At 50.9% G+C, this 21,804-nt stretch overlaps 1 protein-coding gene across 2 annotated transcripts in view; it reads right to left on the minus strand.

Annotated features, from left to right (window-relative positions):
- Acan (aggrecan) overlaps positions 1-21,804 on the minus strand; it is a 65,019-nt gene that overhangs the window by 10,730 nt on the left and 32,485 nt on the right. For both annotated transcript variants that reach the window (XM_028879212.2, XM_037198498.1), the window contains exons 3-12: positions 20,889-21,272; positions 19,253-19,427; positions 17,499-17,626; positions 15,752-16,045; positions 14,000-14,404; positions 12,813-12,987; positions 12,255-12,382; positions 10,853-11,146; positions 8,863-9,078; positions 4,214-7,870 (exon numbers count right to left, since the gene is read on the minus strand). In XM_028879212.2, coding sequence (XP_028735045.1) covers positions 4,214-7,870; positions 8,863-9,078; positions 10,853-11,146; positions 12,255-12,382; positions 12,813-12,987; positions 14,000-14,404; positions 15,752-16,045; positions 17,499-17,626; positions 19,253-19,427; positions 20,889-21,272 — 5,856 coding nt within the window. The remainder of the gene's footprint in view (positions 1-4,213; positions 7,871-8,862; positions 9,079-10,852; positions 11,147-12,254; positions 12,383-12,812; positions 12,988-13,999; positions 14,405-15,751; positions 16,046-17,498; positions 17,627-19,252; positions 19,428-20,888; positions 21,273-21,804) is intronic.

The raw sequence follows: 21,804 nt of genomic DNA on the forward strand, positions 1-21,804 counted from the left end.
CGACCATGGCTACACTTCATAGCCATTGGAATATTATTTTTTTTTTCAAAAGACTTTTAAAAAGATGCTGGTGGTCAAGTTCCTCTCCAGACCAACCAACAGCCTCAGAACAGCGCAGGGTGGAGCCCAGGCAGGATCCTCTCAGGAGCTCCCCAGGCAATTCCAAGCAGCATGGAGCTGGAGGCTCCAGTCAGAGCCTATTTTGTGTGTCAGTAACGAGGCGGGAAGAGGTTGCTGGTTCTTATTACATTTAATTAATTAACGTGTGTGTGTGGAGGGGAGGTGCTTGCCATGGCATGAGTGTGGAGGTCAGAGGCCAGCTTGTGGGAGCTGTGTTACTTCCTTCCGCCCCTGTGGGTCCTGGGGATTGAACTCAAGTGGTCAGGTTTGGCAGCAAGCGCCTTGACCTGCTGAGCCATCTCGCCAGCCCTGAGGCTGCTGATTTTTAACTGGACCAGATTGAGAATCTGAGCTCTCATGAAACCGATGTTTCATTATCGTTATGTTATTGTTGTTGTTATTATTATATCTCATTGTATCTATTTTGAGATTGGGTTTAATTTACCCTAGGCTGGCTTCAAATCACTCTGGAGCCCAGGATGACCTTGAACTTCTGGTCCTCCTGCCCCAGTCTCCTAAGTACTGAGATTATAGGTGTGCATCACCACACCCAGTCTTAGATATTTATTATGAAGTCAAAAGTACTAATTACTAATTTATCCAGAACTTGTTTATGAGGGGGCTGGAGAGATGGCTCAGCAGTTAGGAGCACTGGCTGCTCTTCCAGAGGACCCATGGCTCAATTCCCAGCACCCACATGGCAGTTCACACCTGTCTATAACTCCAATTCCAGGGGATCCGGCATCTTTACACAGATATACATGCAGGCAAAACACCTGCATGCACATAAAATAAAAATAAATTATGGATGTGAAAAAGAACTTGTTTATGGACAGAACACTGACTAAGCAAGGTGGCAGTCAATACCAAATGTTTTCTTTTAGGACCAAATCCAGTTCTTCCCTTTGGGAGAGGAACCCCTGGATATTCAAATATCAGAGGGATAATGTTGCATCTTGGTACCTGTGGCCCTTGGAAGGCTCTGGGGTGCGAGCAGTGAGGTCAGAGAGTGAGGGAGATATAGGGAATCAGAAAGGCTGTCCTTACAGTGGATCGTTAACATCTCTTCTTTCCTCCCTTCCTTCTTTTCCTTTATGTTGGGACAGTGTTTCACTCTGTAGCCCAGGCTGGCCTGGAACTCTTGGCAATCCTCCTGTCTCAACCTCCTGAGTGCTGGGTCTTGGATTATAGGTAAGAGCCACTATACTGAAAAGAAGAATAAATTCTATTGCTATTTACTTTTTTACTGACTTTAGGGCTGCTGAGGACATGAGGTCCCCTACCTCAGAATCTCACTATGTAGCTCAGGCTGGCCTCCTCTTGCTCCAACCTCCCAAGAGCTGAGATTACAGGTGTGTACTATGCCCAACTGAGGTCTCAAGTCTTGCATGTGACTTTTGTAGGTTGGAAGGTGTTACTGAGAATGGAGTGACCAGGAATAGAGGGGTTTGGCCACATAGTCATTAGGGCCTTAAGGAAATATTGTCCCCTAGGCAGTAAGAAAAGTCCACTTTCTCTGTCCTTGGGGGCCCACCGTGCCCTCTGGTTCTGGCTTGTAGAGAGTGACCCCAATGAAGGGAAGAGTGGGTAGATAGCTGCCTACTGTTTTATTTAGCATGTATGTGCCAAGTATGAAGCATGTTCACTATATATGAGGGTGTACTATACAGCGAGGCATTAATATGCGTGTGTATTAATATCTAAGAATGCAGAATCTTTTGTGTTGGCTGTAAAGGCTGCTGAGGCTTGGGTCCTGGCCATCAGGTAAACCTAGTTAGTTGAGTTTCCCCTAGGATTCATTTCTCCATTTTTGAATGTGTCTCAGGAATGAAGACCCTTTATGAGAGCCCCTGCTTTAGTAGGGAGAGACTGGGGACAAGGACATCAGGGAAGTGGGGAGACTTAACTCAAGAGCATGGGCTTGAAGGCACTGGGTAACACTGGATGCTGAAGAGATAAATGAGAAGTGTCCACACAGCGGCAGGTGGAGGCTGAGCATCTCATTTTGGGGAGCTACCTTCAATCAGAGGATCCTCATGTCCCTCACCCACTCACTAGCTCCTGGCCCATGGCAAAAGACAGGCAGAACCTCTAGGGCAGTGGTTCTCAACCTATGGGTCACAACTCCTTGGGGGAGGGGGGATCGAACAACCCTTTCACAGAGGTCACCTGAGTCCATTGGAAAACATAGATATTTACATTACCAGTCTTAACAGTAGCAAAAATACAGTTACGAAGTAGCAATGAAAATAATTTCATGGTTGCGGGGGTCACCACGATATGAGGAGCAGTATTAAAGGGTCACAGCACTAGGAAGGTTGAGAACCACTGCTCTAAGGTGATGGGAATCCATGGGAAATATGCCACTGGCCACAGCTGCAAATTTCTAAGTTGGGAGGCAAGAAGAGGACCTAGAGCCAGCCCAAACCCGGAGGGCTACAGAGGCTCTTCTGATGGATTTGCTTCTATGACGAGAGACATCTCTCATCAGGAATTTCGCCAAGGAAGAGGAGTGTCTGCTCTACTGATACTCACCCCAAGTTTAACATTTCCTTGAAGTCTCAAGGTTTGCTTGTTTGATGTGTGTGTGTGTGTGTGTGTGTGTGTGTGTTCATGTGGGTATGTGCATGTGTGTGCGTCCAAGTGCTCTTGCATGTGTAAGTGTGAGCGGTGGAAACCAGAGGCTGACCATTCGTGTATCCCTCTCTTGCTCTCCATGTTACGTTTTAAGACAGGGTCTCTCATCGACCCTGGAACTTACCAGTTTGGTTAGACTAGCTGACTAGCTGGCCAGAGAGATCTAGGGCTCCTCTTGTGATATCCCCCTTGGCTGGGGCTGGGGTTAGATGGGCACCACATACCCAGGTTTTTACAGGGATGCTGGGGATCTGAACTCAAGTCCTCATGATTGTACGGCAAGTTCTTTACTGACTCCGCCGTCTCCTCAGCCCTCCAAGTCTCATCTTACCTTTAGAATCCAAAAGTATTTTGAATTCTACTCATGAGACAACCAATGGCTGAACAGAAGACTACTAACAAGTGCATGGCTGACCTTGACTCTTTTCTCCTAATCTTCTTTTCAATTAGATGCTCTGGAAGGATGAGTCGTGTTTAACTTCTGCCTTCTGTCCCTGTCCCTGCCTACCTCTCCTTCCCAGCTGACCTTGGTCAGCTTCTGCATGAGTCCCCTCTGGAGACTGCAGGAGTCAGTCTGTCTAGTACCTGTCTGTACCCTCATAGCTAATGGAGACTTCTGTATGTCACAGTGTTTGCCATGGGCCACAAGCATGTTTCCAGGTAGGTCCCTGGGCCACAGGGCTCCTCTATACAGAACCCAGCTGCCTGGAGACCAGAACAGCCTCTGAGCCCTCATGGCTCGGGGATGAGGATGGCTTTGAGTCAGCTCACTCCTGGCGATTCTGCCTTCCTGTACATCCAGCCCCCAACACTCGGGGTGTTTTTTCTCTGACTGTGAAAACTGTCCCAATACGGTGGGAAGATCAAAGTGTCCCCAAGTTCTAGAGCTTCTGGAGCTTGGTGCCTGGGAGAGGGTGAGGGGAAGTATAGGAACAGCACAGGGTGGTCCTAGTGGACTGGGGTGGGGTGGGGACATAGAGTTTAAAGTCAGGACAGAGCCCTGAGATAGGGCAGGTTTTAGCCCCACACAAAGTACATATTTGGACATAAACGCCACTAGCAGATATAGTCTGTCATGTCACACTCACTTGGGGACAGGTATGTGAACATACTTTCTATCACTACCTAAATAGGTACTGTCTCCCTGTGCCAAGCATGGATAGGGGAGCCCACACATGAATGCTCATGTGAGCTAACCCCAACAGAAGTAAGCCTCTCATCTCCCCAAGTTCACACTGTGAGCATGGCACGAAGCTCAGGGCTTGCTTTGTTCATAGCTCTATGCTGTTTAGTATTCTCTGGTACCATTCTGGCTTGATGGATAAGGCTCAGAGAGGTTTAGAGTATTCTCTGACACTGCCCAGCTGACCTTTGAACTTTAAAGCCACCACACCTCCTTCTGGATTACACTTGCTTGCACCCCACACAGTGAAAGGGAAAACAACCCCAAACATACCTGCTGCTGTTGACTCTGCTTCCCCTGACCCTTCTGGAGAAGAGGGGCTGGGGCCGTCTGTCAGGGATATGGTTGTTTCTGCTGTTTGGGTCTCCTCTCCTGAGTATGAGGGGATCGGGGATTCGATCTCTTGATGTGTTTCTGCAGGGCTCTGGGTAGGCTGGGCCCACTCAGACTCTGGGAGAGTGGTGCTGATGGCAGCATTCAGCTCTGAGGTGTGATCAGACCATTCTCCACTGACTTCGGTCCTGTCTCCGGAAGCCATGGGAATAGCAGAAGGCATGCCCGAAGTGTCTGTGTCCACACTGGAGGTAGTGGTAGATTTTCCACTCACTTCCAGAGCAGCAGACCCCTCCCTGGTGCCTTCCTGAAAGGTCCATGAGGTGCTGCTCACCTCCATGCCTGAGGTTGTCACCTCCAGATCTGCTTCGTGCGAAGCAGAGGTGATTTCAGGCAGATCCGGGAACCCAGACAGTTCACTGCTGGCCTCGGGAGCAACAGAGGGTCCCACTCCAGCCTCAGGGTAAGCCAAGGAGGACTCAGTGCTGGCTTCTGGGACTGATGCTTCTACCCCAGACCCAGGGAAGTTTGTCACAGCTCCACCAAGGTCCTCAGACGCCGAGGTTTCCCCACTGGCACTGAAGAGCCCGGGAGTGTATGTCACAGAAGGCCCTTGGCCAAGTTCCTGGGAAACGGTTGGTTCAGTCACGCCCTCCACTAACTCTGAAGTGATTAAAGTGACTTCCGGAAGCCCCGAGGCTTCCCCGCTCCCAGCTGTGGCAGCCACGGATTCTCCACTTACGTCTGGGCTGCTAGAAAAGTCCCCACTGAAATATGGAGAGCTCGGTGGCTCTGTGCTGGGTTCCACCAGCCCAGACTGCAGTGTGCTTAGGTCCGAAGACCCAGAAAGGTCCCCAGACATGTCTGGTGCTCCAGAATGGGTACCACTGAGTTCCAAAATGCCCGAAGGCCCTTCTCCAGCTTCTTGAGCCGTGGGAGCCTGGGTTATAGATTCCACCAAAGTTCTGTCGACAAGGGACACAGTAGGGAAAGAACTGCTGCCAGGCTCAACTCCAGAGAATTCTCCACTGACCTCAGCTACTCCGCTTGGGAGGCCGCTGAATTCTGGAGCTGGGGATGTGAATCCACTGGAATCAATTGTTCCAGAAGATTGTCCACTGATATCCACTGTCCCAGATGTGCCGGACAGATCCATCTCCCCTGAAGGGAGGCCGCTGAGTTCCACAGATCCTAAGCCTTCTTCTTCTTCTTTAAAGGTGGTAGGGGTCACTTCAACAAGACTAGTGTCCACGAATGTGATGCCAGAAAAGTCCCCACTACCACTCACGGTGCCAGAAACTAGGTCTGGGGTTCTAGGTGTTGTTCCGCTGAACACCGGCAACCCTGAGGGCTGCCCGCTGAGATCTGGAAGCCCAGAAGTTTCTCCACTCACGGAAGTTATGCCGGAGGTCTGGCCGCTGCCAAAGAGAGCTCCAGAGCCTTCTCCACTGACGTCTGGTTGTCCAGAGGACAGTCCTCTAAGCTCAGTCACTTCAGAGGTCCCACTGGTGTCAGGAACCCCTGATGGCTGCCCACTGACTTCAGGAATCCCAGATGTTCCCTCGCTGATGCCAAAAGACCCAAATGGCTGTCCACTAGCATCAAAAAATCCAGATGTTTCTCCACTGACTCCAGGAGCTCCAGATGCTTGGCCACTAAGTTCAGTTCCTGAAGGGAGACCACTAATGTCCCCACTACTGTCCAGCTCACTGAGGGGCAGCCCTGATACTTCTCCCGCACCACTGATGCCAATGGTTCCCCTTCCTTCCAGTTCACTGGCAGTGGTGGCTGTGACCACTTCTACTAAGGTACTGTCCACTAGGGAGACAGTTGGGAACCCAGATGGAAGTCCACTGAAGTCAGGCAGGCCAGAGGATGGGCCACTTCCAACGTCCACTCCAGAATACTCACCACTAAATCCAGAGGGAAGGCCACTTGCTTCTGGAGTTTGGCCACGTCCTAGAGTTCCGGAAGGTACCTTATCAAAGTCCAGGGCTCCAGAAGCAGAACCTACCAAATCTTCTTTTCCAGAAGGCAACCTACCAAGGTCCTCAGCTCCAGAAGCTGAGGTCTCTAGGCCTTCTTTTCCAGAAGGAAGTCCGCTGAGGTCCTCACCCACCCCAGAAACAGAGGACTCTAGATCCTCTCTTCCAGAAGGAGAACCAGTAACACCTTCCCCGGAAGCAGAAATTTCCAGACCTTCCCTGGTAGAAAGACCAAGATCCTCCACTCCAGAGGCAGAAGTTTCTAAACCGTCACCTCCAGAAGGAAGTCCACTCACACCCTCCACTCCAGAAGCAGAGGTTTCTATACCATCTCCTCCAGAAGGAGTCCCACTGAAATAGCCTCCAGAGGTGGAAGTTTCTAGACCTTCTGCTTCAGTAGGGAGCAGACTAATGTCCTCTATGCCAGAGGCAGAAGTTTCTAGACCTCCTGTTCCAGAAGGAAGTCCACTAACATCCTCTACGCCAGAGGCAGACGTTTCTAGACTTTCTCTTCCAGTAGGAAGCACATTGATGTCCTCTGCTCCAGAGGCAGAGGTCTCTAGACCTCCTCTTTCGGTAGGAAGCTGGGTGACGTCCTCTGTACCTGAAGCAGATGTTTCTAGACTTTCTCCTCCTGAGGAAAGTCCACTCAGATCTCCCACTCCAGAAGCAGAAGTTTCTAGATTTTCTCCTCCAGTAGGAAGTACACTGATGCCCTCTATTCCAGAGGTAGATGTTTCTGGACCTTCTTCTCCAGAAGGAAGTCCACTGAGGTCCTCTGCTCCAGAGGCAGATGTCTCTAGACCTTCTCTTTCAGTAGGAATTCCACTGACATCCTCAATTCCAGAGGTAGAAGTTTCTAGACCTTCTCTTCCAGTAGGAATCCCACTGACATCCTCTACTCCAGAGGTAGAAGTTTCTAGACCATCTCCTCCAGAAGGAAGTCCGCTGACATCCTCTACTCCAGAGGTAGAAGTTTCTAGACCTTCTCCAGAAGGAAGCCTGCTGACATCCTCTACTCCAGAGGTAGAAGTTTCTAGACCTTCTCCAGAAGGAAGTCCGCTGACATCCTCTACTCCAGAGGTAGAAGTTTCTGAACCATCTCCTCCAGAAGGAAGCCCACTGATACCTTCTGCTCCAGAAGCAGAAGTTTCGATTGTTTCCCTTCCAGGAGGCAACCCGCTAAGGTCTCCAGAGGCAGAGCCTTCTAGGCCCTCACCTCCAGAGGGCAGCTTGCCAACTGTGGGAGTGTGGGACCACACCACTCCTTCTCCATCCCCTGAGGCCAGTCCACTCTCTACAGGCAGGCCTGAGCTCACTGTGGGGCTGAGACCACTGGAGTCGAGGTCACCAGAGGGAAGTCCACTTTCACCGCCCCCTGATGGCTGCCCACTGGAGCCAAGGTGTCCTGAAGCTTCTCCACTGCCTGTGAAGTCACCACTGATGCCATGTGGCCCTGATGCCTCCCCGGAGCCGGGCAGCTCTGTCCCACTTGGCGGTGCAAATGATGTTGCATATGGCTCCTCTGAGGTGGAAGGCACTTCTGAGGCAGAGGGGATTTCAGTGTGATCCTCTGCTGCTGAGATGGTGGGAAGCCACGTGGGAGGGACCCCTGGAGGAAAGAAGGCAGCCAGGGTGAATCGTGGAATGGCGAACTCTGCTCCGGGTCAAAGTCATACGTGATCTGAACTCCCTCCCGCCCACAGAAAACGTCTTTCAGGAGCGCACATGTCGGGTGACGGCTAAGGGGTTTGTTGAAGTGTCCTGGTAAAGGAGGCGGAAAGGGGAGAGAGGAAGGAAGGAGAAAGAGGGAGGAAGGAAGGGAAGAGAAAGGAAGGGCAGATGGGTGGATAAGGAGGAGAGCGGACTGGGAAGCTCCTGCTACACCCCAAGGCCACAGGCTATATGAACCCTACTTTTTGGGACTCGAAGGGCCACCTTCTCTACTACCCACTAGACGTGGGGGCTACCACTGAAGAGAACCAAGTTCCCCCTTCAAGTGTTTCCATATTATCTCTCATATCTAACTCATAGTTTTCAGAGTGTGTTCCCTGGGCGACCATTCTCAGTGTCTCCTGGTGCCTTGGTCAACAAGCAGATTCCAAGCCCCTACCCCAGCCCTCTGCTGATAGAGAAGCGGGGTGTCTAAGATTAGGGACTGTTTTCCTAAGCCCTCCCAAAGACGCTGGTGCTGTTGGAGTGGGAGAACCCATCTCCAGGTTAGGAGGGCCAGGGGGTGCTGTCTATAAAGATGCCTTAATTCTCAAGCTGAGGTGCCTATTATTAAAGGGGATCTGAAAAGTAAAGAAGAAAATCAAAACACCTCACCATTTAAAATATGGTTACATTACCCCCAACCCCGCCTTGTTTTTGTTGGTATTTTCAAAACAGCTCATATCTGGGCTTGGTAGTGCAGACCTGTAATCCAGGCTATTTAGGATGCTGAGTCAGGAGAATTCCAAGTTCAAGACCTGCCTGGGCTCTCTATCGAATTCAAGGCCGCCCACCAGACTCCCACCCTCACCTGGGCATTCCGTATCAGGCAGGTGTGTGGGTTTAGTGTGCATGGCTTCAGGGCACGCTCCAGCGCCCAGCTTTACCCACCTGGCAGTGGGGATGTACCCACTGGGGTGTAGGCTGGTCCCCATTCAGTCTGTTTTTCTGATTCAGTGGTGAAATCTGGCCCTGCTGCAGTCTCCGTCTCCAATGGGACAGCCTCCACACCAGGCCCCACCTGAGTGACGATCCAGTCCTCTATGTCGGAGGGTGATGTGGGAATGCCGCCTTCTTCTTGTCCTGGAGAGGTCGCCACTGACACACCTGAAGGAGATGGGGGAGGTGAGGTCCTGGCTTTGACAGGAGTCCATTTCCACCCTGCCCTTCAGGACCAGAGAAGCAAGGGGAGTCCTGAGGTACACCTGGCCAGTACAAAGAGCCTGCTGACCCACTCCAGCCTCTAAGTCAGCAGGATAGCTGTTTGCCGTTTGTATCTATTGTACAATGCCACGGTGTGTCCTCTGTCCCCAGCAGCTTAGGACTGAGTGGTCTGGGATGTCGCGCTCTCCACAGTCCATTGTATATGCTGGACCCAAATAAAACCTTTATGTTTATAAACACGTTTTACCTCAATAAAGAAGAGATTCATCTAACACGTGGGGATTTTGTTATGTGACTTGCCCAAGGTCATTGGCTTAGAAGTACCAGGGCTAGTCTTTCTGTTCAAGATCTAACATGATACTGCCCACCTCGAAGGCAGAGCTAGGTTCTGAGTGTGCCAGGTCCCTAAATGAGAGGTTCATCTTTAAATTCCACACAGCTGTCAGGGCATTGGCAGTGGGCAGGGTAACTTCTGATTGTGGAGGAGCCCCTGACCTGGAGGAGGTCAGTAAGGAACCAGAACCTCTCTGCAGGGTGATGAGAGGTTTAAAGCCTGGCATGGTGGCACACACCTTTAATCTCAGCACTTGGGAGGCAGAGGCAGGCAGATCTCCATGAGTTCAAGGCTAGTCTGTTAAAACAAACAGACAAACAAGCAAACAAAAAAAGATCTTTGAGTCCCCTGAAGGTCTGGGGTGGGTGGTGGAAGTTACAGTTGGAATTTTACTGGGAGGGTTTACTGGCTTGACCTCTGTTGCCCACTGTAAAGACCTAGTCTAGGACAAGGGCAACAGGAAGTTGAGGCAGGAGGATCAGGAGTTCAAGGCCAACCTTGGCAACATGAGACCCTTTCTCAAAATACAAATGAATGAATGAATGAATGAATGAATGAATGAATAAATAAATAAATAAATAAATAAATAAATAAATAAAGTTAGTTTAAAAGTGTCCCTAGAAGTCCAGGAAAGTTGGAGGCCATCAGTTTTTCCCCCATTAGCTAAAAACAATTCTGGAGGGCTGACAAGATGGTTCAGTGGTTAAGAATGTGTATTCCTCTTGCAGAGGACCTGAGTTTGGATCCCAGGACCCATGACAGCAGCTCACAACTATCTGCACTCCACCCCCAGGGGTATCTGATGCCTCTGGCTTCCAGGGGCACTAGCCCTCACGTGCACATACCCACTCTCCATGCACACAATTAAAAATGGTAAAAATAAATCTTGAAAAGTTAAAAGTAATTCTGGATTCATAAGAAGTTGTAAGGACACGCAGCTTTGACGTGTTGTGCTGAAAACAGGTAGCCTCCAATCTCCATTCTGGTGGGTGCATCATTACCCTATATGGATGCTGTGAGAATTCAACCAATCAGAGCCCAGCACTTCACTCTTGACTGTCTAACTGGTAACGATGGCTGATACTACAGTGGTAGTGCCTATACAATGTGTCAATTAAGCATGTAGGTGGCCAGTGCTTGAAGAAGGACGCCAGGATTATTTGATTAACTCATTACAAAAGTATTTACAAGACGAGAACTTGACAAGAATCTACAAATTAAAACAATATGTAACATTCTATATAAACACATAAGGAGTGTTTCTCATTCACTACCCCAATTAATATTTGTATGCAACTTTCTTTGAAGTAGGGACCATTCTGCCCCTCTATATGGAGGACGCGGTAAGGAAGTCCTGCCAGGCAGATGGGGTGACTACCGTACCTCGGAAGCAGAAGGCATGGTGCCTGGACAGTGGGTCTGGGAGGCCGGTCTGGTTGGGGTAGAGGTAGACAGTTCTCACGCCCGGTTTGTCCCCACCGCAGGCAGGCCGAGGGGTGACGATGGGGTATCGGAGGCTGCCATCTGCCAGCCAGCCAGCATAGCACTTGTCCAGGCCACGGCTCCAGGCAGCGTAGAGCTGGCCAGTGGAGGCCAAGGTGGCATTTTGGGCTTCACAGAAGGCCTGTGCTTCCTGGAAGGTGAACTGCTCGAGGCGTGTGGCGAAGAACACTTCCCCTGGGGACAGAGACAATGGCAGTGTGATGGTTCATATGCGTCGTCAGAAGAGTCCTGTTCCCACTGCCCTGGGACAGAACTCCTGGCACCCCTACCCTGCTCACCAGGGCTGACCACCCACCTATGTGGCACACACTCCTATAGGCCCCAGCCCCACTCAGGCACACCCCCAAGGCCACACCCCTTAGATCTCTTGGGATCCTGGGCAATAGAGACCAGGGGCTCCACTTTGTGCTGAGTGGGAATTTCCTGGGATTTGGGACATCCTTTGCTAAAAAACACAATGTCACAGTGGAGCTGGGGCGAGCTAGTCAGTCTTTGGGGACCTGGCTTCTACCCTTCCTTATTTAGGCTCTCCAATCATACCTAGGTACCCTTCCTTTGACAAATAGAGGTGCCTCAGCTGGCCACCCAAAACCCAAGCACTCTTAGCTCCCTGGTCCCCCATGGAGCTCAGGGACTACCATGGACCTGACTCACATTCCTCTGGGGTCTCAGCACCCACATATCACCCAGGGCCCTACCCAGCATTTGTTACACTTTTTACGTGTCTCAATATTCAGAAAAACCTCGAATGTGGGTATAAAGCAGCAGTGTTTTACAGATGGGGGACTGAGGCTTACAGAGGGTGAGTGGCCGTCTTTAAACTTTTCTAGAACACTGGCAATTTTCAAATTGAGTTCAGTGGAAAAGCAATTTGGTGACATTCATGGAGGTGTGTTGTTGAATGAGCTTGAGCAGTGTTGAGTTACAGAGAGTTGAAGCGGATTGGGGTTACAGGACTTCTCACAGCCTCAGGTCTGTTCATGGGCAGACTCTATAAGGCAGGAGGCGTGTCTAACATTTATTTATTAGAAATCAATCAATTCAGCCACCGAACGCAAGGCCTTCTGAAGGACCAATGTCCCACTATAACATGAGCGGGAAATCATATGAGCTTTTGGTGGGGAGAAGGTGCTTGAATTGAAAGAGGTGAGGGGTGGGCCTCTTCCACCTGGAGAGCTGTGTGGGAGCAGGCCTGGGTGGGTGGTGGCAATTCTATCCCTTTCATCACTCTCCCCTAGTCTCCGTGGGTTTGGAGATGGGAATGTGGTAATGCAGCTCGTACCCTCAAGCTTGTCCACGTAGCAGTAGACATCGTAGGTCTCTGATGACGGGCGCACGCCATAGGTCCTGACTCCGGGGCTGCTGTCCTTGTCGCCCACACATGGGGTCCGAGGGCTCACAATGGGGTACCTGTGAGAGAGGATGGGAAGGGGGGTGAGGGCCCGTCCTGAGGATAGGAAAGGCACATCTTGGGTCATGTATTTGTATCAAGTCTCTTGAGCATCTGACGGACTTCAGAAGAGAGTCTTCTACACAAGAGGGCAGGCACTCTGTCAAGCTGCAGGGTATGGAGGTGCTTGGAGAGGGTCTCCAGGGCCTTTTTCTGTTTGTCTCTTGGAGGGAAATGACTAAGAACTTGGTAGAGCCCAGTTCCTGCCACCATCTTTCAGAACATGCCTTGGCTTAGGGGCGTGTGTGGAATTTAGGGAACGATGCAATCACCAGTGAGTTCATTAACCCACAAAACTCGGGGTGGGGGTGGGGATGTCCACCCTGCTGGATGTTGTGTCAGGCTGGGGGCTTCTTGGTGGGGGCTGGGAATGGTAAGCTTGTCCTTTACCTGACGGTCTGGTCCTGCAGCCAGCCAGCATCACACTGCTCATAGCCTGCCTCATAGGCAGCCTGGAGCTGCTCGGGTGAGGCCATCACTGCCCCGGTCTGCATGCAGGCCTGCTGTGCCTCCTCGAATGTCAGAGAGTATCTGGTGGAGCCCGGGCGATAGTGGAATACAACTCCTGGGTGGCAAGGAGAGGGGAGAAAGAAACAGAGGTTAAGACTGATGCTCGTGGGGTCTGTTCAAAGCTTGGCCCCTCCATTTAGACATAATGGATAGATCTGGACAATTCCACCTGAAGTTCTACTTGGTGATGCCGTGAGTGTCATGGGAGATGGCAGTGTCCATCTGTCTACCCCAGGTGGGGACACCATCAAGGCCCTTTATGGAGACTACACCAGGATGTTCTTTCTATTTGTAGATTTGCATTCGTGATCAGCTGGGCTCTGTACTGATTGGCATCCCTGTCCCTCGAGATATTTCCTGAGTACAGAGAACACCATCTACCTAGCCCAAGGGTTGCAAGTGTTTTCCAGAAAGAACCAGATAACTACATCAAGTTCTTCTTCTTCTTCTCCTTCTTCTTGAGAAAGAGTCTTGCTATATAAACCAGACTGGCCTTGAACTCACAGCTCTCCTGCCTCAGTCTTCTGTGCTGGGATTACGGATAGGTACTGTCACACCTTGTTTCTAGAACAGGTTTTGTGGGCCCTGTAAGATTTCTGTGACAAATTGCTCAGCTCAGCCACAACTGCCCTGAATTAGCCATAGACAAAGTCTTAAACGGGTGGCTGTGGCTTTGATCTAATCTTTATTTGTGGGCACTGAAATTTGAAACTTACATAATTTTCACGTATCACAAAATAGCTTTCTCCTTTTGACCCCTCCCCTCCTCAATTATTTAGGAATGTGGAGGCATAGTTAGTTCACAGGCTACCTCAGAACAGCTGTGTTCAGCCTGCTCACTAAACTTTGTTGATTTTTAATCCTGGTGGGGAGGACAAGGCCAGGCAAGGCCATGGGGTTGTCCAGAGCAGTGGTGTTTAAGTGGGTCTGGTTTGTTTTGAGCTGTGTGGCGCTGTCATCTGTTTGATATACACCTTGGTTTCCCCAGGTGACTTCATTTGGAGTCAATGCTTTGTGGTCGGAGTGTGGACCTAACTGCCCTGCCTGTCCCCCGGGAGTGTACTTACCCCCCGGCAAGCGGGGCTGGCCAGGGACTTCAGCTGCACCTGGCCCGAGGGTCACTTGTACCACCAGGTCCTCACTGGTGAAGGCCGTGGCAGAGTCCAGCCCACGTGTGCTTTCCTCAGGAAAGCCCCAGGGCCTGGTGACCCCTTCAGTTCTCTCCTCAGCCTCAGGGAAGGCTGTGGCCCTCACATCAGGGATAACTGTGAGGGCCTCCTCCGGCTCTGAGATAGTGGGGGACAGGTCGAAGATGGGCTTTGCCGTGAGGATCACATTGCCCCGGACTTCTCCCTCAGTGATATTTCGGGGCAGGGGCAGCTCCAGGTCTGGCCAGGTCACTGTCTGGATGGTGATGTCGTCTTCACCGCCCATCCCGAAGAAGTTTTCTGGGATGTCTACAAAGTCTTCCCCTGGGACAGGATGCAAAGACAGGCGTTAGTGCTCAGCTTGGGACTGTTCCGAGGAGACGAGAGCCGAATGTGCCCAACTTCCTCCTACTTGGCTGGAGCCAGGCACCTGGCCCTGCCCACCACAAAGGCCCTAGGTATCTGAGTGCTGTGGCTCCTCCATAGCCTCAGGGTGGTTCCCACAGAATGCTAGAGTCCCTTATATAACCTATGCACCACTGCTGGACTCTTACGCCATCTTTTGGTTGCCTCTAATTCCTCATACAGTAGAAGTGCTATTTCAATAACTGATAAAGTGTATTGTTTGGGGGGAACAATGGTGGGAAAAATCCTGCACGTATTCAGTATGGATGCAGTGAAATTATTAATAAAAGCCCGAGATTGGATGACTTGGTAGACACGCTGGGACACTCATGGTATATTGACCAGCCAGCTCACTGCGTATCTAATCAAATCAGTTCCCATTTCCACCTCCCCACCAGCCACCACGTCACCCCCCCATACACGACTAATAGGATGATGTGAACCAGTGCTGAAGGGGACTCCTGAGTCTTGCAGAAGGGAGCCGTGCAGGCCATGTTGTTGGGGAACTGCGTGCCTCAGAGTCCTGGACAAATGAGGCGCTGGCAGACACAAGGGGGTTTTTAAAAAAGAGAGTGTTCATGAGGGTGGTACTTCCAGAGTGGGGAGCCTATTAGAGAGTGGATAGAGGCTTTTGGGAGAGAGGATGTCCCTCTTCACATACGATCAGGCTGTAGAAGTGAAATAAGAAACGAACTGCCCCTGTATCGTCAACAATCATATTGTAACGTGTGTGCAATACGTTTACCTAACTTATGCTGTTCATTTTCTCCTCCAAGAATTAGGGGTCAGTTATAACTTATGGTGTGTTAAATAGAAGATAAAAACTTACTTTAAAATTTTGTTCTAATTTTTTCAAATGAACTTTCCCTTACTCTTACAGAAACACTTGGTTTAGGTGCACCCAGATTAAAAGGGAAGGTACCAGCGGACTCCTGCGCGCTAACAGGCCCCACCTCCTCTCTGTCAGAGGGGTTCAGGGTGTTGACTTCTCCAGCTTTGTGCAGCAAGGGGGAAGAGCTGGGAATCAAACCCAGAAAACAGCGGCTCTTTGAACATAGGCTTTAAACGCTGTTCTGTGGGGATCCGACGAGACAGGGCTGGATACAGGGTGGCGTCCACTGTCTCTGCTTTAAGAACCAGTGAAAACGGGGAGGGAGATGATACAAATGCGGGGTTCAGGAGCTCAGTGGTACCGTCCCAAGATCTTATGGGACCTGCTGTGGCGGCGGCGGCGGAACCCCCTCCCCACCTTCAGCCCCAGCCCACCTGTGTAACAGATGGCGTCATAGCGGGATGAGGGGTCAGGATAGCCTGTCTGGTTGGCGTGCAGATAGACCGTCCTTACACCCAGGAGGTTGCCCCCGCAGTTGGGCCGAGCCTTGGAGATGGGGTAGCGCACGCTGCGGTCGGCCAGCCAGCCGGCGCTGCACATGTCCATCCCGCTCTGCCAGGCCAGGTAGAGCTGGCCCGTGGTGGCCAGCCGCGCCCCCAGCCTGCGGCACTCATTGGCTGCCTCCTGGAAGGTGAACTTCTCCGGGGATGTGGCATAAAAGACCTCGCCTGTGAAGGACACACCACACTGGGTTAGGGTTTCACTCCCATCCCACCCAGCCTGTGTCCCCAAAAGGTCCACATGTTTTCTCGGAGGTTTATGCTTTCTTTCCTGTGGTCCCACGTTAGGATCTCACAGCTTGTCTGTCACACCCCGCTCTCCATTCCTTGCTGGACTTTTGGGTAGGATGACATCAATCTCCTAACAAGGTCTCCCCCCTCCACCAACAGAAAAGCAGCCAAAAGAGCAAGAGGTGGAGCAACCGTGAAATCAGAAGCACCTGTGGCCCGGGGGTGGGTGGGGTGGGGTGGGGTGGGTGGGTGGGTGGGTTGCTGTTCATCCTCCCACCACTAGGGGAGCTTCCCGTTAACACAGGTGTCGCCTATTTCTAGGAAACCATCCCCAATTCAAATTCTGATTAGAAAAGCAGGCCTCACCTTTGACCCCTTAGAGTACTGGCTTCCAAATCGGGGCCAATAGTACCCAAAGAGGCCATTATAGATAATTTTAGGTCTGCTAGCTTTTAAACAATATTTCCTAAAACCTGCTAAAGTTGTTTGAGAATGGTGTGTCCCGGTGTGTGGAGGGTTGGGGGGGAATCTGACCACTCATTCCGGGCATCCTTGTTCGGTGGCAGTTCAGACCAACTATTATATTTGTCTTGGGTTAGTCAGACATGGGAGCACAAAAGCTTGTTACTTAGTAGAGGGTTTGGCTCCTGAGATGAGAACTGGAAGGTGGTAAGAAGGTTGGGCTATGTCCCCACCAACTTTTCTCCCAGCTGGAGGAGCTTGGGAGCTATGAGAGGCATGTTCAGAGAGTGTGGGGGATGTCCAGAGTGATAAATGGGTGCAGATGGGAGAGGGGTGTCATCTACATGGCAAGGCAACACTATGGTCAAAATTAGTACCCTTATGAAAGAGAGAAATGGCCTAGGTTTCTCCCCCAAACATCCCATCCAAAGGCCTGACATAGGACTTCAAGCTGGGGGCAGGAAAGTGCAGAGAGAGTGGCTGGGAAAAGTGTTTCCTGGGAACTATGTGTCCGTGGTGTCCAACCCAGAGTGGCCTAGGGTGTCCCCCTTGAGTGGGGAATGCAGCCCGGGGTCTGCCACTGAGCTACACTCCAGCCCTAACCTGGCTTTGACCTTAAGGCAGGGCTGGGTTGGCCAGAGATACCGAGGTTCTGGGTAAGAGGCACAGTCCCAGAGGACGTTGGAGCGTGGAGTTGGGTGGGAGCACCAGCTGGTTTGCAGATGCCTGTGGCCACTAAGACCCCTCCAAAGTGGATAGTGAGGATCCCAGCAAGAGACCATCCCTCTCTGTGGCAGGAGGGGACCGAGCGAGGGCCCTGGCCCAGAGGAGGCCTTGTGTAGCCATCCCAAATGTGAGCATGGTGATGGGGAAGGAAAACACATCTTGAAGGGAGCTGGCTTTCTCCTAATGGGAGGTGTGGCCTCACCCTCCATCTCCTCAGCGAAGCAGTACACATCGTAGGTCTCATTGGTGTCTCGGATGCCGTAGGTTCTCACTCCAGGAAACTCATCCTTGTCTCCATAGCAGCCTTCCCGAGGAGTGTGGATGGGGTACCTGTTGGGAAGCCAGCAAGGAAGTGTGACACTGGGAACAGAGGACGCCCAAGGTCGCTGTTCTTGTAGCCTTCACCTTCATAGGTGGAAACAAAGGCGTGATGCTACCTCGGTCCAAGTCTGCTCGGAACGCCGGCTGCCCCTCCAATCTCAATGCTACTTATCACCGAGACAGCCCCTGTTACTGTGTATTCTTGGCACCAAACACTCTCTCTGGGGCCAGACACCTTTCATGTAAAAGGCCAGAGTCTTGTGGGGTTTGTAAACCATAGGCTTCTGTGGTGAGCACTTTCACTGGAGCAGCATGGAGCAGCTACACACAGCATGTATCCAAGGGCTATATTTCAACATAACTTTATTTACAGAAACTAAGGATGAGTTGGGTTGGATTTGGCCAAGGTGCCCACTTTGTACCATCGAGTCTTAAGTGAGGCAGGGGCTGGACTCTATTGTACACTTAAACTAAGGTCTAGAAATATTAATTGACTTGTTCAAAGTCACACAGCTTCCAAATTCCAGTGCTGGGATTTGAGTCTAGCTCTTTCTGGGTCCACTATGTGAACTCTTGACATATTAGATGGTTGTCTCACTTATCAATATTTTTTATTTACTGATTTTGGTGGTTTGTTTCAGTTAGCTTCAGCTGTCAACTTGACACAGCCTAGAATCGTCTGGAGAAGTCTCAGTTGAGGGGATGCCCAGATTAGCCTGTGGCCATACCTGTGAGAGGATGTCTTGATCTATGATTAGTGCAGGAGAGCCCAGCCTACCATGAGTGACACCATCCCTGGACAGGTGAGCCTGGGATGTGTAAGAAAACTAACTGAGCATGGGTGTGCGGGTGAGCCAGACAGTGAGTCAAAAGCAACACTCCTCTATGGCTCCTGCCTCCCAGTGTTTTGGCCCTCACTTACCTCAATGATGGAACCTGACCTAGAAGAAGCTGAAATGAACCTTTTCCTCCCCAAGTTGCTTTTGATCAGAGTGTCGCATCTCAACAACAGAGATGAAACCATAACAGTGCTGTATGGCCTTGTGACCTAAGATTCCCCGGCCTGCCAAATCTTGCAAAGCTGTCTTCCCAAGGCCTTGTATGTTGGCTTTGGGGCTAGCACTGTGATGCACATAGGGTGAGCAGTTTGTCTTTGCAGGCTCAGAACACTCTTCTGGGGTCCTTGAAGTGGCCTCTATCTGCACTGCCTTGCCATGTGACTCCCAGGACTCACTCAGAAAAGATACATCTAGTTGCTTGATTTACGTATGTCTTGTCTTGCAAAAAAGGGACATAAATAAGGTAGTATACAAAAATAAATAACACTCTCAAGTTAAAGACGGACAAACAAATTGGAAGTAAAGAAACACCGACAACAGAAAAAAAACAGGCCAAGAGAGTAGTGAAGTTCAGAACAAGGCTGCTGGTATTATTTCTCCTGGGAGAGAGAACAATGGTGACCTGTGATGTTGACAAGGCTGGACCCCGATCCCTAACCTAGACTGGCCATAGGGTCATGTTCATGTTAGCTAAGTACTGGTCCGTGTCCCACACCATCGCCTGCCCCATTCTGCTAGGCCTCTGATACCTGGACCTCAGCTCTGACAGTTCTTCTTTTGGGCACCGGGGTCTCACCTGACGGTCTGGTCAGCCAGCCAGCCGGCATCGCACTGGTGGAAGCCATCCTCGTAGGCAGCCTGCAGTTGCTCAGGTGTGGCGATGATGGCGCTGTTCTGCAGGCAGGCCCGCTGTGCTCGGTCAAAGTCCAGCGTGTAGCGTGTGGAGATGGCTCTGTAGTGGAACACGATACCTGGGGGCACACAGACCGGAGGGGGTGAGGTGTGAGCTCTGGTTCCTGAAGCACTACAGAAACAGCAGCAAGAATCAAAGGGACCCTGGACAGCTCTGGTCCAGGCTGACATCGTTTCCTTCTCTGACGTCTTTATTATAATATTTTATTAATTCTTGGGGAATTTCATACAAGCAAACAATGTATTTTGATATTTACCCCCAAATCCTCTCCCTAACTCCTTCCAGCTTTACCCGCAATATTCCATCCACCCCTCCCACGGAGTCTAACTTTTGTGGCCTGTATACTCATGGGTGTGGGGCCATCCCCTGGAGTGTGGTCAACCTACTGGGGGCGGGGGGGGGGGCTGTACTTTCAAAGCCATCAGCTGTCAATAACTCCTCAGCTGCTGAAGTTGCACGTGGTTCTTTTGCTCTTGCTGGAATCCCCTCTCCTCTCCACCCTACCCCATCCCACCCAACCACCTTAACAGGGTGCGTACCACCTCCTCACAAGGCATTCCTTCTAGAACACCTATCATAATTCTGACAATAAGTTCTTTGAACTAAGGCAAAAGCTGTCTCTTTGTAATTTTTTTTTTTTTTTTTGCCACTCCAGGACCCTCTTTTTCTTTTCCCAGAGAAGGAGACACTGAGAGTTCCATGTCCCCGGTAGATCAGGGGCATCCTAATGAGTTCTCTTAGAGAGAAGGGAGACCAGGGAGCGAGTCTTCAGCCATTTCTTTAGCCCCTGAAGCTGAGAATACAGGGGTGGTGGAGGAGGAGGAGATGCCTGGATGATATGCTCAGAAGTCACTTTCATTCATTTCTAGGGTCACGTCAGACGTGGCATTTGATTCATCCACTTAGGTGCAAAGTGGGCATACTTACAAGGCCCACGTGTTGTAGGACACCCCCCCCCACCTCCCGGTATGTCTGCGAGGATTAACCGAAGAGGAAAGACCCGCCCTGACTGTAGGTGGTACCATTCCATGGTCTGGGGTCTCAGAGTGAATAACAAAAAGAAGAAGGAGAAAGGGAGCAAGCTGAGCATTTGGATTCATCTTTCTGCTTCCTGACTTTTGACGCAGTATCATGAGCTGCTGCACACTCCCACTGCTGTGTACTCCCCAGCACGGTGGATTGTACCTCCTCAAACTGTGAGGCAAAATAACTCCTTACTCCCCCAAGCTGATTCCTGTCGGGTATTTGACCACAGCAACAAGAAAAGCTGATAAACACAGCAAGTCAAGGATTGTTGGCAAACACAAACTGCCAATGCCAGGATGCATTTATGTGCTCTGCCCCAGTGTTCCAAGCCCACAGAGCATAGCATTGCCAGCTCCACATCAGAGGAAGCCAAGAATAAAATGAGTATGTAGAGGGGCTAAGCGGGAACGCTAGCCACCAAGGTCCACACTCGTGAGGACATCATTCCAATTCTTTCTACAGACAACATGGCATGCGCATGGGAGGCCTTTACCTTTTACTATGACCTCCAGGGTGGCTTCACTGTCCTCAATGCCATGCATCACCTCACAGCGATAGATCCCCGAGTCATTGGAACGAAGGTTCTGGATTTCCAAGGTGGCGTCACTGGGGATGGCTGGATAGTTGGGTAATGACACCTTGTCTTGGTAGATGCTGTTGACTCGAACCTGTCCTTCAGTGGCCACCAACAGTACGACCTCTTTCTCCTTGGAAACACGGCTCCACTTGATTCTTGGGGCCAGGGGGGCAGTGGAGGGGGCAGTGGTCACAGGATGCATGGGGTCGATGAAGTAGCAGGGGATGGTGAGGGAAGTCCCTAGGAGGACCTTCAGTGGGGATGGTTGAGGGATGCTCACGCTCAGTGAGTTGTCATGGTCTGTCAGGGAAGGGTGGGAAGACAACAGAAGTGTTAGGATAACAGAGACCACAAGCCACCCAGAGGTCCTGGAAATGCAGCCATCTGAGAGGCTTCAATCCCAATCCTTCACCGTGGGGGAGCCTGGGGGCTTCCAGGAAGCGTCACAACACCCTCTCCAAATCAGCATCCTTCAAGATCTCTGGTGTCTGCCCCAAGACAAACCATAGAGCCAGAAAAGGGTTCCAGAGGAGCATGGGGGAGACATCACAGCCAAGACCTCAAACTACAGACACCTAGGGGTGCCAAACCATAGATAAACAGGACTCCTGTTCTTAGGGCAGTGACATGTTTGATTCAGAGATTTTAGAAAAAAATATATTGGGGTATTTATTTTGGATATGATGAGTTCCCCACAAAAGGTCTATGTGTGGGAAGTTTGGCAGTGTTATTGAGAGGTGATCGGATTATAAGAATGCCAGCCTCATCAATGAATTCATCCATCGGCCAATCAGAGCTGAATTGGGATGGAGGGCAATGGATCACTGAGGTA

The sequence above is a fragment of the Peromyscus leucopus genome, chromosome 1, assembly GCF_004664715.2.
Source record: "Peromyscus leucopus breed LL Stock chromosome 1, UCI_PerLeu_2.1, whole genome shotgun sequence".
Taxonomy (NCBI): domain Eukaryota; kingdom Metazoa; phylum Chordata; class Mammalia; order Rodentia; family Cricetidae; genus Peromyscus; species Peromyscus leucopus.